This window comes from Phyllopteryx taeniolatus, chromosome 18 (genome assembly GCF_024500385.1).
Source record: "Phyllopteryx taeniolatus isolate TA_2022b chromosome 18, UOR_Ptae_1.2, whole genome shotgun sequence".
Classification (NCBI taxonomy): Eukaryota; Metazoa; Chordata; class Actinopteri; order Syngnathiformes; family Syngnathidae; genus Phyllopteryx; species Phyllopteryx taeniolatus.
In genome coordinates, this window is record NC_084519.1 from 1,672,429 (window position 1) to 1,686,916 (window position 14,488).

General features: G+C 42.9%; 1 protein-coding gene across 7 annotated transcripts in view; it reads right to left on the bottom strand.

The window, feature by feature from the left end:
* Positions 1–14,488, bottom strand: part of rev3l (REV3 like, DNA directed polymerase zeta catalytic subunit) — an 83,407-nt gene that overhangs the window by 56,046 nt on the left and 12,873 nt on the right. For all 7 annotated transcript variants that reach the window (XM_061753833.1, XM_061753832.1, XM_061753828.1 and 4 more), the window contains exons 2-4: positions 2,695–2,884; positions 2,498–2,572; positions 204–364 (exon numbers count right to left, since the gene is read on the bottom strand). In XM_061753833.1, coding sequence (XP_061609817.1) covers positions 204–364; positions 2,498–2,572; positions 2,695–2,884 — 426 coding nt within the window. The remainder of the gene's footprint in view (positions 1–203; positions 365–2,497; positions 2,573–2,694; positions 2,885–14,488) is intronic.

Sequence of the window (14,488 nt, forward strand, 5' to 3'; positions counted from 1 at the left end):
TGGTGTCCTGAAGCTGATGTGTCAGCGAAAGCATGCCACTTATTTAACTCTGGGAATGATTTTAGACAATGAGATGATGTTCTAAAATATAGCTAACAAGGTTATTTTCTTTCAATCTGTTCAAGCAACACAACAAAGGTTATTTGGGGAAAAAAATGAAAAGAAAATAAATGCACACGTACATCTTGATCCTTGTCCCCTACCTTTGTTTTTGGGCCCTCGGAACTTGACCGCCGCAAGGTTAAGCAGGTTCATGCCATACAGGTTGAAGTCGATGAAGAGTTGCAGCAGGAATGGGATGTGGCCCTCATGGGGCTGGTAAATCTTGTTCATCACTGCTCCGCTCTGCAACAGCTCACAAACCCTGCAAGAAACAATGTTCTGAAACGAGATCTGCGAACTGGAGTACAAAAAGAACACTATTATGACACTCAATACTCTATATACAAATCCGACAGCTTGGCATAAAGACAATGATAAGGGGGGGGGGGGGTTCATTCACTAATAAGGCAAAGCAAAAGCAAAGCAAATATATCTATTTCATACACAAGGTAACTATCTATCTAGAGTTTGCATGCCTGCATGGGTTTTCTCCGGGTACTCCACTTTCCTCCCACAATCCAAACACATGCATGGTAGGTTAATTGAAGACTCTAAATTGCCCATAGGTGTGAATGTGAGTGCAAATGTGAGTGGTTGTTTGTTTATATGTGCCCTGGGATTGGCTGGCGACCAGTTCAGGGTGTACCCCGCCACTCGCCCAAAGATAGCTGGGATAGGCTCCCTAATGAGGAAAAGCGGTACGGAAAATGAATGAACGAAAAAATATGCAGAGGGAGTATTTCAAACTTCCCTGTTGCACAGTAAAACTGTTTCAGCACCAAAGGCATACAGATCCACCATTCTGCAAGGCCATGTCGCTGAACAGGAAAGGTAAAAAAAATATAAAAAATTAATCAGATTTAAAAAAATAACATATATATATATGTGTTATCTCTTTCACTTCATTTTTCACTATTACCAACTTCAAAGGCTAATCCCAAATGCATCCTCCAGGAAAATATTAAGTACTGTATTTTTCTGCTTTTATTGGCCACTTCTGAATTTGAAGTTAGTTCATTCTGTGTTGCGATATAACATAACATCGCTCCGTTGCGGAATACATTTAACATTAACATCTGTAAACTAATTAGATAATTGTAGGCGCGTTTCCTAATTAATACAAGATGTACTAGCAGATCAGCTCTTTTCGCCGATTTTACGTGTGCTTCGCGGTTCCGCGGGGACCACAACCAGGGCCACGACCCACAGCACCTCAAAGCGAAAATACAAAAGACCAGTGCATACAAATACGACACTGGCTGATCTGATGAGCAAAAATGTTGCTGAAACGTAATGAGTAGCAATAGAGGATGTCTGCTCCAGAGGTGGGTAGAGTAGGCAAATATTGTACTCAAGTAAGAGTACTGTTACTTGACAATAGTGTGACTCAAGTAAAAAGTAGTCCTCCAAAGAAATTGCTTGAGTAACAGTAAACAGTACACAGTGAAATAATTACTCAAGTACTGAGTAAATAGTAACCTTAATTTTTTTAACCACAGCATAAATAATAAAATAAAAATGACAAAATAAAATGTCATCCGAGAGCTGTGAGCCACCTAACCGCAAGTAAACTACGACCGAACGGCTTCGTGTTCAATCGATGGTTGTTACTTTTGAAATAATCAACTTGTGTTTGTGTCTGTTGCACCGCCGTGTGCCGTTTCTGTTTCCTGTTTCTATTCACAGCAACACACGATGTCCTATTTTTCTTTACGCATGCCTATTTTCTTTCTATTACCATTATTATTTTTTCCCTCTGTATGTTACAGAAGTTATACATACAAAAGTTATTTTCCAGAAAGTCTTCTGCTCTGTCATAATGGTGAAAATGGGTCCACTCTCAAGGTCAAAGCATGACTTATCAACAAACATTTGTAAGGGTTTGAGGTCAGTGATGTTGGATGAGGTGTTTGATGGGGTTGAAGTCAGGGATCTGTGTTGGTCAGTTAACGGAAGTTCTTCTCCAGTAAAATTATCCAGACATCCCAAAAAAAACTTCTATAAATTTTGGTAAGCTGAACAAAAAAAAGGTGTTGGGAGTCTGGGGGGGTGGGTGACTAAACCTGCAGGTCCAATTTTTTGTGTTGTCAGTGGAGGTTTTATTCAAGCAATCGATTTTACACTGACATGATGCATATCAGACATGTCACTTGAACCATGCAATGGAAATCCAACCTAAATTGTCTTCTCCATTCCTAATGATTGATAATGTGTCTCAAGATTTGTGTACAGTCCAGATTACAAATTAAACCAAACATCCCATGGGCTCTCTCCATTCTCACAATTTGTACAACTGAATATACAGCAAGTGACTAGCTTCTACTAAGTTCTGGCGGAATGTACGCACAAATTTCCCAACCCTTACGAATACCATTCAAATGGCCTGTAATCTTACCTTTTGATCATCTGTGGATTGTACAAATAGATCTTCATAAAGTGTTTCTCCTTGCAGTGGTAGCCATAGAAAGGCCTGGAAGACAGCATATTCCCAATATAATTGTATTTCTTTTTAAGGATCTGCGGCATTTAGGTTTTTAAGTTCTACTTGACACTGTTATTTGGGGCAAGTGAAAGACGCATTTGGCTACTTACATGCCAGAAACAAGCACCACCTTGAAGATGTGCTGGACATCAGAGGCAGGGTTCCCCATGGCAACATTGAGTGCTCTGTCAATGCTGAAGGCGACCAGACGCAGGTATAGTTCTGGTTGCTGTCCATAACCATCATATGGAATATAGATGTATGGGAACACGCCGTGAAGGTGGAGACATGTCTTCTGACCTGCAACATGACAAAACGATCAGCATCGGGTGATTAGCATCCAGCATTAAATAAAAGACAGGCACCGATACCATTATATAATTCAAGAAATACATGTAGCACAAAAAGGCCCCATAACTGGGTGTCTCATTAAACCCTGTAGTTGATATTTGATAATGATATGGATGCATGTATCTACTGTGACTGTTATGAGGAAGAAAGTTATCATTATACCGCATTAACACACAGTTGCACTACCTGTCCTGTTATCTTATTACGGCATCTTTTCAGACACATAGATCATCATATGGTTGCACTATAGAGCCTTAGATCAGGGATGGGCAACTAAAATGATGGTAGGGGGCCACAATTTTTGTTGTCAGTGTTACCAGGGGGCCACATGGCACGATTTTCTTGGTCAACTTTTCTCAAACCGCAGCTTTAGCAGAAAGAAGAGTTTACACCAAGTATAGTGTATGCAGGGTTACAGCAACAACTATGGAGGAGGAACATCAGCAAGGTTTTTGGGTTGATCAAACAGAGCCAAGTCTTGAATGCAAGTGATAAGAAGTGATGTCAGTTGGTACAGAGAGAAGGAGAACGAGGAGTTCGGTAAGTATGACTCCCTCACAAACATTGCTGAGGAGTCATTTGAGGTGTTGCAGACACCGCACTGTTGATCCTATTCCTGCAGCATACTACAGTCAAAGGTACATTATGTTCTTTGTGGTTTTACACGGCACAAGACCAGTGTTGAAATTAAAACAAGATGCTCCACATGAGGAGGCGCAAAGAACATGAAGCTATTGCTTTCTCAGCTCACGTCTGGGATAGCTGGCAGAGAGTTCGAAAGCAGGAGGCAGTGCTGAGCAGCGGCTTGACTCTTATCCAGGCTTGTCTAAACATGTTCGCCTCCTCAGCCATCACTTGGGTTCACTTAAACTGAGTCAGTGTTATTTCCTCAGGGAAACAATGCGGGGGGGGGAAATGCACGATAAAAAGTGCCAGCCTGTAGTGCTGCTATGTGGGCTCACTTCAGTATTTTGGACAACAATAGCTGAATTGTGCTTGAAGAAGGCCAAGCTTCTCTTTTGAGATTGGTATAGAACAATGAGATCATTTGAAGACAACAATAACAGACAAAGACAATAGAGTAATGGCTAAAAGCATTGGTACGTTTTTAGCCATGAATGTATTTATTTTGCTTGAAACTTTTTTTCAATTTCTATTATTTTAGTATATTATTATTTTACTCGTTACTACGGTCATTTATTTTCTGGGTTAGCTTAAAGTTATTTCGTTTTATGCTGCTGTTTAGGCTTTTTAGTTTTCATAGTTTGTAACTATTCCATCTTAGTGTTTTATTTACATATACAGGTATATATTTCCTTTGTTCCCCTTTGGTCTGTTTTGTTAAAAAAATAAATAAATAAATAAAAAATTGACGCGATACAGAAAAACTGAGGTCAGTTTTGGATTCCGCATCCAAAAATTTGTGAAAAACAGCTGTCAGACCGAACTCAACAAATTACCCCGAATTGTGTTCCCCATTGTTATCGTTACCAGAATCGGAAGCATAAAACATCCCAAAAACATGCATTAATTGGAGACCCTAAATTGCCCGTAGGTGTGAATGTGAGTGCGAATGGTTGTTTGTTTGTTTTTCTGACAAAAAAAAAAATACATGTCCCCGAAACCCAATTTTCAAAAATCTTACTGCAATGTACTCCGGTTAAAGTCGTCCTTTCAGGCAGACTCAGCATTTTGACTGTGTGATTTCTGGCCAGTCTTGTCATATTGCTATAGTAAAACCCTATTCATTTGTCAATTCTTTCACTGTAGTTTAAGTTTAGTTGAGTTTTTTTATTTTTTTAAATGGGACACTGCTGGATATTTGTCACCAATTGTTGTATTTCACTGAGGGCAAGCTCACCATGACGAGGTATATCTGATCTGCGCGTTTATGTTCCACTCGCATCGGTATACATACAACATGTATTGGATTTTCATCCACATTTATAATAGGGGGCGGCATGTTCTCCCCGTGCCCGCGTGGGTTTTTGTCTGGGTACTCCAGTTTCCTCCCACATCCCAAAAACATGCATGGTAGGTTGATTGAAGACTCTAAATTGCCCGTAGGTGTGAATGTGAGTGCGAATGGTTGTTTGTTTAAATGTGCCCTGCAATTGGCTACGACCAGTTCAGGGTGTACACCGCCTCTCGCCCGAAGATAGCTGGGATAGGCTCCAGCACGTCCGCAACCCTAGTGAGGAGAAGCTGTACAAAAAAATGGATGGATTGATTTGTAAGAGGCCTGATTAAAACTGAAGGGTATCCAATCTCATGTGTTTTTTGTTTTTTGTTTTTTTTTGCTGCCATGACGCATATCTGAATTGTGCCACTTGAGACCATTTGTGAATTGATAAAATTCGTATTATAAACCTGACCTTTCTGCATTGGTGACTAGAAACCCATCAATCAGTATGACACAATTTCCATTTTTCACCCTAAATGTTCAAAGTACATTTGACTACACAGAGAGGAAGCAACTAATTATGTGTTTGCCCTAAGTCTGGGTCAGCAATGCTGGCACTGCTCATCCCAGCCAATGCTACAGTTCCAATGACTTCATAGCTGCCAGTGTGTGTGTATGAGCGAGGGTCATTCTAAACACATCTTGGTAAATGTTTGTACAGGACATCTCTCATATTACAATGAAGGAAACATCCTGGCAGTACAAAGCCTTTGACTACCATCACAAGAAGGGGATAAAGAGTAATTAACTTTGTTTTGGTTGTACAGTATGAAAGACAGCCAGTCTATAAAGCAAAAGAGACACTAAGAAGAAAGAGTGCCAACCCATGAATTCGCATGCATCCAAAAGGATTGGATCCTAACCTCGACAGATGAAATAACTGCTGGACAAGATGGCGGGGAGGGGAATACACGGCTGGTGTTTGAGTGAGAGCAGAAGAACTCTAAACTTAATGACTCAAATTACATTGGCCTGTGCTCTGTGTGCGTGCGCGGTTCTCCAATAGTTTTTTCAGTTAGATGTCCAGGGCGCTGTGTCTTTTTCCTCTTTCCTCCCAGTTCAAAAGGTCCTGCCTCAAGGGTCCATATTAGGGCCACTGTTGTTCACAATTTATTCGAATAATCTTTGTGATAATTTGCCTGATGCTCCATTTTTATGCTGATGATACATTATTATTTACTATTTTTCAACAAAAAGCGACTAGCGTATTTTATTTCTGCCAACACACAATAAGAGCATTTTCGGTATGGCAACCAAGGCTCGAATTATGCGGTCTCGCATTGCAGTTTGCAGTTAAAATTCGCATTTTGCACCTCAAAAAACACATTGAAAAGCAAAACTGTGAATCAGTTTTACCGTGGAGACGGTCACAAAGACGGAAGCATGCAGAGGCATATGTGACACAAATTTACGTCATCAATGTGTGGGAGGTAGAAGTGAAGAGATTAGGTTGAAGTGCTCTTAGGAACCTTAAGTGGAGCAGAAACTTTTTTGTAACCTTGGCCAGATCTGTGCCTTAGTGACCCTAGTGAGGAGAGGCGGCTCAGAAAATGGATGGATGGATGGATGGATTTAGCAAATGGGTGCAATATAACAAAGAGTGAAAAATTTAAGGGGGGGGGGGGTGGTCTGAATACTTTCCGTACCCACTGTATGTGCTCATTCTGGCGTCTGTGAGCGGTTTTCGAATGAAAGTGAATTTTCTTTCGAGTTTGTCAGGTTTTGTTCGGGACTTACAGGACAAAACACGCCTGAACACACTATATACGAGCCTTCATAGGTCGGTGGACAGACTCTATACTTGGCAACCTATTCCGTGTGGCCGCCATTCATGTTTACATCCACAAGGTGCGTTCAGCGACACTCCGTAAATGGGAGAGATTGTTCTTTGTTCAGAAAATTCTTATTTGTATCTGGATGCTTTAGCTACAACACTGTTTAAACATAGTAATAATATACAATTTATTTTTTTTGTAATATAAGACTAGATAAGTAAAATATTTTCTTAATATAGTCAGTCATAGGTGCTAGGAATGCAAAGTTATCAATGAGTTTTTCCTCATGTTTTTGTAGGGTGAAAGCTACAGCTGGCTACTAGTGTGGAGTGAATGGGTGGCAACAATGGAGAAATGAAATGCCAGTATTTTGACGGTATTAGCCCGTCGGCAAACACATTGGGGGGGGGGGGGGGGGGGGGGGGGGGGGAAATAAATATTACCTCATTCATTTTTGGAACACTGAACTTTGAACTAGTTTGCATAGAAAATGAACTTTCCCAACACTGTGTGTGGCTTTTGTTTATTACGAAGTTAACAAGTACAGTATGGAACCATAACATTACTTACAGGTGCTTTTGCTCAGTGTAGTCACAGTGTGACATATGGCCAGTATTGTATACTACCATCTGATGATCTGTAAGTGGCAAAACTTTGAATCAAGTAGGTAAAAAAAAAAAAAAACAAAAAAAAAAACGTGGCAAAAGTGGCCAGAGACGAACGAATAAGAGTAAAATGTGTAATGTACCAATGCAATGAGGGTTTTTGTGAAGTCAGATGAAGGAAACATTTGTTTTCTCAAGGTTTCGTGATTTTTGTTTGAATAAATTGAACACTTCCAAAACTTCCAAAAGAATATTTGTCTCATTCCTAAGCAGCTGGTCTAAGCTCATAAAAGCTCAGCCATGAACCTAATGTTAAAACTCTAGCTGCTTAAGTGAAGATGCACAAAGGCTGTTTTTTTTTAATTAATGCCTTCTTTATGCACAACATGAATTTAAGAAATAAAAACCGTTACATATGATATATATATATATAAAAAGGCGTACGTTATTAAGTGAAAAGGTCTTATTTTCTCTTTTGTATTCATAATTGCTCTTTAACCAAGCAGAAATATAGTTTATCCAAATACTCCATTCTGCGATAGAATTTTCAGGAGGACACTCGAGGACTGATTTCAAATGTTCATTTTTTTTTTTTAAGGACTGTTTACATACTGTACGCATTTTGACAAAAGGGACATTTTTAAGAGCTCGCACGTCCCGCCCTATTTTAGTCATACTACATGCACCACATTGATTGTTCCACTTCCACGGTCCCCTTTTTGCTTTCCACTAGCATACACTTTAATAATTGATGATTGAAAAGTATTAATCTATTCAGAAAGGCTATCTGCATCGCAATGCATCTGAGAACTGATTATTTTTCCCTCGCCTACCTTGTACCCTCATCGTTTCTCTTTTAAATATTAACACTGATAAATTGAAATCAGTGTGAAAAACCATACATGTCCATTGAATCCAGCCATTTTATCTGTGAATTTGTCTAGCACGATTGCTTACAACTCTAAAAGATTGCTTAAACCCAGCTGTTTAAGTGATCTGCTTGGTTAGACCACCATTTTGCTGTATTCTTTGAAGAGATTAAAGACTTCAAAATACCTGCACAGCATGTCCAGAATCCGACATTAACAGTGGCCAGGGGCCACTATCCCACTGACACGGGCCACCACCTACATATATACGCTGGCCTGCTCGGGCCAATAAAGATTTCTAAGTCACCAAAGATTTTCGCCCACCAAAAATAGGCCCAAAGTGCATTTTCAGTTCTGGAGTGAAAGACTTATCACCGAAACATTCTGTCCGAGACAGAATGTTGTGATGACCGCAAGGAAAAAACAGGACCGGCACTCGCCTGTCAAGATAAACGAGCACGAATTAGCCTCAAGTCGATAGCCGAAGCTAATGAAGCTAATGCCCCTAGCCTCACACTAGCGGCAGTGTGACCACAGAATGACGGCCAGGAATAAGGGCAGCGACACAAAGTGAAGCTTCTTCACCAGAATATTATGTCCAATGATGTGTGGAAAACAACTGTATGCGAATGAGAACTTCATTCATTATAGAAGACAACTTGCACCAAAACACCATGACACTTGACAAAACGTTTGGGGAATGCTACCTTCGTATTCATTAATTCATTCATTTTCCGTACCACTTATCCTCAGTAGGGTCGCAGGCGTGCTGGAGCCTATCCCAGGTATCTTCGGGTGAGAGGCGGGGTACACCCTGAACTGGTCGCCAGCCAATCGCAGGGCACATTTAAACAAACAATCATTCACACTCACATTTACACCTAAGGGCAATTTTGAGCCTCCAATCAACCTAGCATGCATGTTTTGGGGAAATTGGAGGAAACCGGAGTACCCGGAGAAAACCCACACAGCCATGGGCAGAACATGCAAACTCCACACAAGCGAGGCCGGATTTTAACCCGTGTCCTCAGAACTGTGAGGCAGATACGCTAAACAGTCATCCAGTGTTCCGCCCTGATGTCCAAGTACATTTCTTGTCGTCCCAACTTCATTGGAATTGGGGTTGTAGATGGATACAAGAAACATTTGGAGGCTGACATTGCTGCCAAATTGCTGCCAAAGGATGTGCAACCAAATATTAAGGAGGGGTGCCATATTGCTGCGCATGCTGTTTTCAGGTTGTTTTTTTTTTTAAATTACAATTTCTAAGTTGGAAAAAAAATCTTTGTTAAATTACTTTGGAACACCAATTAAAAGATGATGATGATTGATGACATAACTTTGGTAGATTTCCATTTACCCCTCCTTGAGCCGTCACCTTATCGTAGTGGAGGGGTTTGTGTGTCCCAATGATCCTAGGAGCTAAGTTGTCTGGGGCTTTATGCCCCTGGCAGGGTCACCCATGGCAAACAGGTCCTAGGTGAGGGACCAGACAAAGCACGGCTCCAAAAACCCCTATGACAAGTACAATAAATGGATTCAGGTTTTCCTTGCCCGGACGCGGGTCACCGGGGCCCCCCTCTGGAGCCAGGCCTGGAGGTGGGGTTCGAAGGAGAGCGCCTGGTGACCGGGCCTGAACCCATGGGGCCCGGCCGGGCACAGCCCGAAAGGGTAACGTGGGTCCCCCTTCCCATGAGCTCACCACCTGTGGGAGGGGCCATAGGGGTCGGGTGCAGCGCGAGCTGGGCAGTGGCCGTAGGTGGGCACCTTGGCGATCTGATCCCCAGCTACAGAAGCTGGCTTTAGGGATGTGGAATGTCACCTCTCTGGCAGGGAAGGAGCCCGAGCTGGTGTGTGAGGTTCCGACTAGATATAGTCGGACTCGCCTCCACGCACAGCTTGGGTTCTGGTACCAGTCCTCTCGAGAGGGGTTGGACTTTCTTCCACTCGGGAGATGCCCACGGTGAGAGGCGCCGAGCAGGTGTGGGTATACTTATTACTCCCCGGCTCGGCGCCTGTACGTTGGGGTTGACCCCGGTGGACGAGAGGGTAGCCTCCCTCCGCCTTCAGGTGGGGGGACGGGTCCTGACTGTTGTTTGTGCCTATGCACCAAACAGCAGTTCAGAATACCCACCCTTTTTGGAGTCCTTGGAGGGGGTGCTGGACAGCGCTCCCGCTGGGGACTCCATCGTTCTGCTGGGGGATTTCAATGCTCACGTGGGCAATGACAGTGAGACCTGGAAGGGCGTGATTGGGAGGAACGGCCCCCCGATCAGAACCCGAGCGGTGTTCTGTTATTGGACTTCTGTGCTCATCACGGATTGTCCATAACGAACACCATGTTCAAGCATAAGAGTGACCACACGTGCACTTGGCACCAGGACACCGTTCGATGATCGACTTTGTGGTCGTGTCATCGGACTTGCGGCCGCATGTCTTGGACACTCGTGTAAAGAGACGGGCGGAGCTGTCAACTGATCACCACCTGGTGGTGAGTTGGCTCCGATGGTGGGGGAAGATGACGGTCCGACGTGGCAGACCCAAATGTATTGTGAGGGTCTGCTGGGAACGTCTGGCGGAATCCCCTGTCAGAAGGAGTTTCAACTCCCACCTCCGACAGAACTTTGCTCATGTTCCGTGGGAGGCGGGGGACATAGAGTCCGAGTGGACCATGTTCCGCGCCTCCATTGCTGAGGCGGACGACCGGAGCTGTGGCCGTAAGGGGGTCAGTGCCTGTCGTGGCGGCAATCCCCGAACCCGTCAAGCTGAAGAAGGAGTCCTATCTGGCTTTTTTGGCCTGTGGGACTCCTGAGGCAGCTGATGGGTACCGGCTGGCCAAGCGGAATGGAGCTTTGGTGGTCGCTGAAGCAAAAACTCTGGTATGGGAGGAGTTCGGTGAGACCATGGAGAAAGACTTCCGGACGGCTTCGAGGGAATTCTGGTCCACCATCTGGCGTCTCAGGAGAGGAAAGCAGTGCACCACCAACACTGTGTATAGTGGGGATGGGGCGCTGCTGACCTCGACCCTCGGGCTCTCCCTTAGAGATAGGGTGAGAAGCTCATTCATCCGTGAGGATCTCAGAGTAGAGCCGCTGCTCCTTCACATCAAGAGGAGTCGGATGAGGTGGCTGGGGCATCTGATTCGGAAAGTCTGGGCGTCCCTGCTAAAGCTACTGCCCCCGCGGCCCGACCTCGGATAAGTGGTAGAAAACGGATGGATGGATTTCCATTTTTTTCTGAAGATACAGTATTATACAGGTTATGCAAAAAATGAAGGGGTGCCAATAATAGTGAGCAGGACTGTATGTCATCCATCAACAGGCGTGCAGTTAGGGTGAGAAAAGTGATGACTATTTGTAAGGGCCCATGACTGAATGAGGTCCTAGAAAATTGGGGATTTTTCAGTTCACAACATTGAAGTAGAGGGCCCCAAAGTGATTTCATTTCTCCATTGGGCCCCAAATACCCGGCTGCACCACTGAGAGTAAAGCCAGATGACGATGATGAAGGTCCAATTGAGCCTGTCCCAAATAGACTACGGTAATTGCTTCCGAGGCTACTATTTATTCTGTACTAGTCAAAATCCACACTTATGAAATGCAGTGACAAATAGAAACCTGGTAGGATGTGGAGATACACACACACACACACACACACACACAGCACGAACCACAACACCAAAATCACAGAGTAAACCACAAGGAGGAAATTGTGAGTGTACAGAATGGCTACAGAATGTGCCGTCTTCCTCGAGAAAACATGCAGATGTTGGGGAATTTCGAGCTGGGCAGCTCAAATTCTGAACAGGAAGATTCAAGTTCACAATTACAAGTACTGTACAGTGTTTTTCAGAATACACATTTCACTGCTACTCAAGTAAAAACAAAATTAACATACAATTTGGTCTGCACAGTCTAAAAATTGATTCAACTTACAAAAAAATGGTAGTAGGGACCCCCACCTATTCACCGTTCTCCATTGACAAATTCACCAATTTGCATTTTTTTTTCCTGTCGAGCCAATCCTCAATTATTCGCTGAAAAGGGTATTCAGTCACTCATTCGCAGAATATCTATAATGAGGGTTTTTTGTAATGTTCTAAGATGCATTCCACACGATGACGCCAAAGGCGAGTTAATAGAAAAGTAGTAATTAGTGTCAAGAAAGTACGTAGAAGTGACACATCTCGACTGTTCTAAGATTTTCAATGTCATGGAAGAGCTACATTTAGCCTGGGTTGTTAGCAGACGTTACGAAGAGTCTTCACCACATTTATGTTTTTGCTCTGCTGAGTGACAATTAGACGGCACGGTAGCTGACTGGTTAGCACATCTGCCTCACAGCTGCCACCCGGCCTCGCCTGTGTGGCGTTTGCATATTCTCCCTGTGCCTGCGTGGGTTTTCTCCAGGCTTTACACGATCAAGATTTTTGGGGCCAAACACCGATCAGCAAGTTTAAAAAAACGATAAGCGATCACCGATCCGATCACAAGATGGAGGAATGTGTCTATTGAAATGACCTGTTCATTTATTGTATATACTTGTGTACTTAATTGCTCAAAAGATTATATTTACAATAAATAATGTATCTTTGTTCCTCTATTTTATTCAGTGAGGCATAGTGACAGACAGAACAAATGATAAAGGGTCTTCTATTAGATGGCAGCAAGTAAATACAGTAATTAATGTATGTACTTTTTGTGACATTTTTGTTTGTTGGTGTGCCGTGAGATTTTTCAATTGTAAAATATGTTCCTTGGCTCCATAAAGGTAGGAAATCACTGCTCCAGTCAGATCGTGTATTCTAATCAGTCAGGTCAAACCAACATTACAACGTGACATAAATAATGGGGGCTAACTTACTTCATTAAATTACTTTATTTTTAATTAAATTACTTCACCCGCACCGAAACTTTAGAGCATGATTCGACAGAACGGCGGCATGTGTACGTCCAACCGTTCGTGCTAGCAGTAGCTTGCTAGGCTACATAACATTTTATTGCCTGCTTGTGTATCATATTAAAAGTACGTGAACATACGTCAAGCAAGCCTTAAATAAACGTTCTCTCCTGTCCTGAGCATCGGTGACCACCAACAGACGTTTCCCCCCATTTTGTCCTTATAATACCGTCGGCGCGCTCCACTCTTGTTGTCGTCGCCACGGTAACGAGTGTATCCGGTCGCGGTTGAGTTGACAAGATAAAGCCCAATGATCGAAAAAACGGGATGCGGTGGTATCGGAATACAAGATTTTATTGCAGTAGTCTGACAGTGCAATCGTGAAAGAGCAAATTTGTCTTGTAGTCTGAACCGGGCATTACGTGTTGTCTGTCTCAGACGTGTTGTCTGTCCCGCACCGCCGACATTTTTTTAAATTTATTTTTTTAATAACTTCATTGGCATTCAATATCTTCATTCAGATATTTACAGTACTACGTCAAAAGACGCGCGACAAGGCTAAAAATAAACTAGCTTTTGGATTCAAATATACTGCGCGGGCGGCGACGCGGAGTAAATGTCTTTTGCGGAGCCGATCAATGACGTCATTGATCGGATCGGCGAATTATGACAAAACCGATCAGCATAAAATGCTAAATATCGGCCGATACCGATCAGCCAGATGAAATCGGTGTAAAGTCGAGTTTTCTCCGGAACTCCGGTTTCCTCCCACATCCCAAAAACATGCATGGTAGGTTAATTGAGGGCTCTAAATTGCCCATAGTTGTGAATGTGAGTGTGAATGGTTGTTTGTTTAGATGTGCCTTTCGATTGGATGGCGACCAGTTAAGGGTGTACCCTGCCTCTCGCCCAAACATAGCTGCGATAGGCGCCAGCATGCCCGCCGACCCTAGTGAGGATAAGCGGTATGTAAAATGGAATGGAATGGAATGAGTGACAATTACACATTTCCCCCTACCACCCAAAGACATGGAGATCCTCAAACCCCTTAAGAATACACAAAGGCTGCAAACCTTTGTGCTTTCCTGTTTCAAGTTTTATTTTTTCACTTTACTCTTAACGGCGCAAAAAAAAAAAAAAAAATTAAAAAAAAAAAAAAGAGAGAAGGGGATGTGCTAGAAACGCATCGTTGTAAATCCGACAAAAGCCAGGCTCACCCTTGAGGCGAGATGATAGCGGGAACCCTGCATGAGACAGAGTCGCCCCTAAAACAAGCCAATTTATTCATGGCAAGAAATATGCTGCAAAGGTTTTCCTATAATTCTTGACACTTGGGGTATTTTGACAAAAGCATACCACAAACATGTTGCTAAGACGCCTAGGAACTGTTTTAAATTGTAAAAAAAAAAAAAAAAAAAAACATCTCTCTTAAAGCTTCCGAC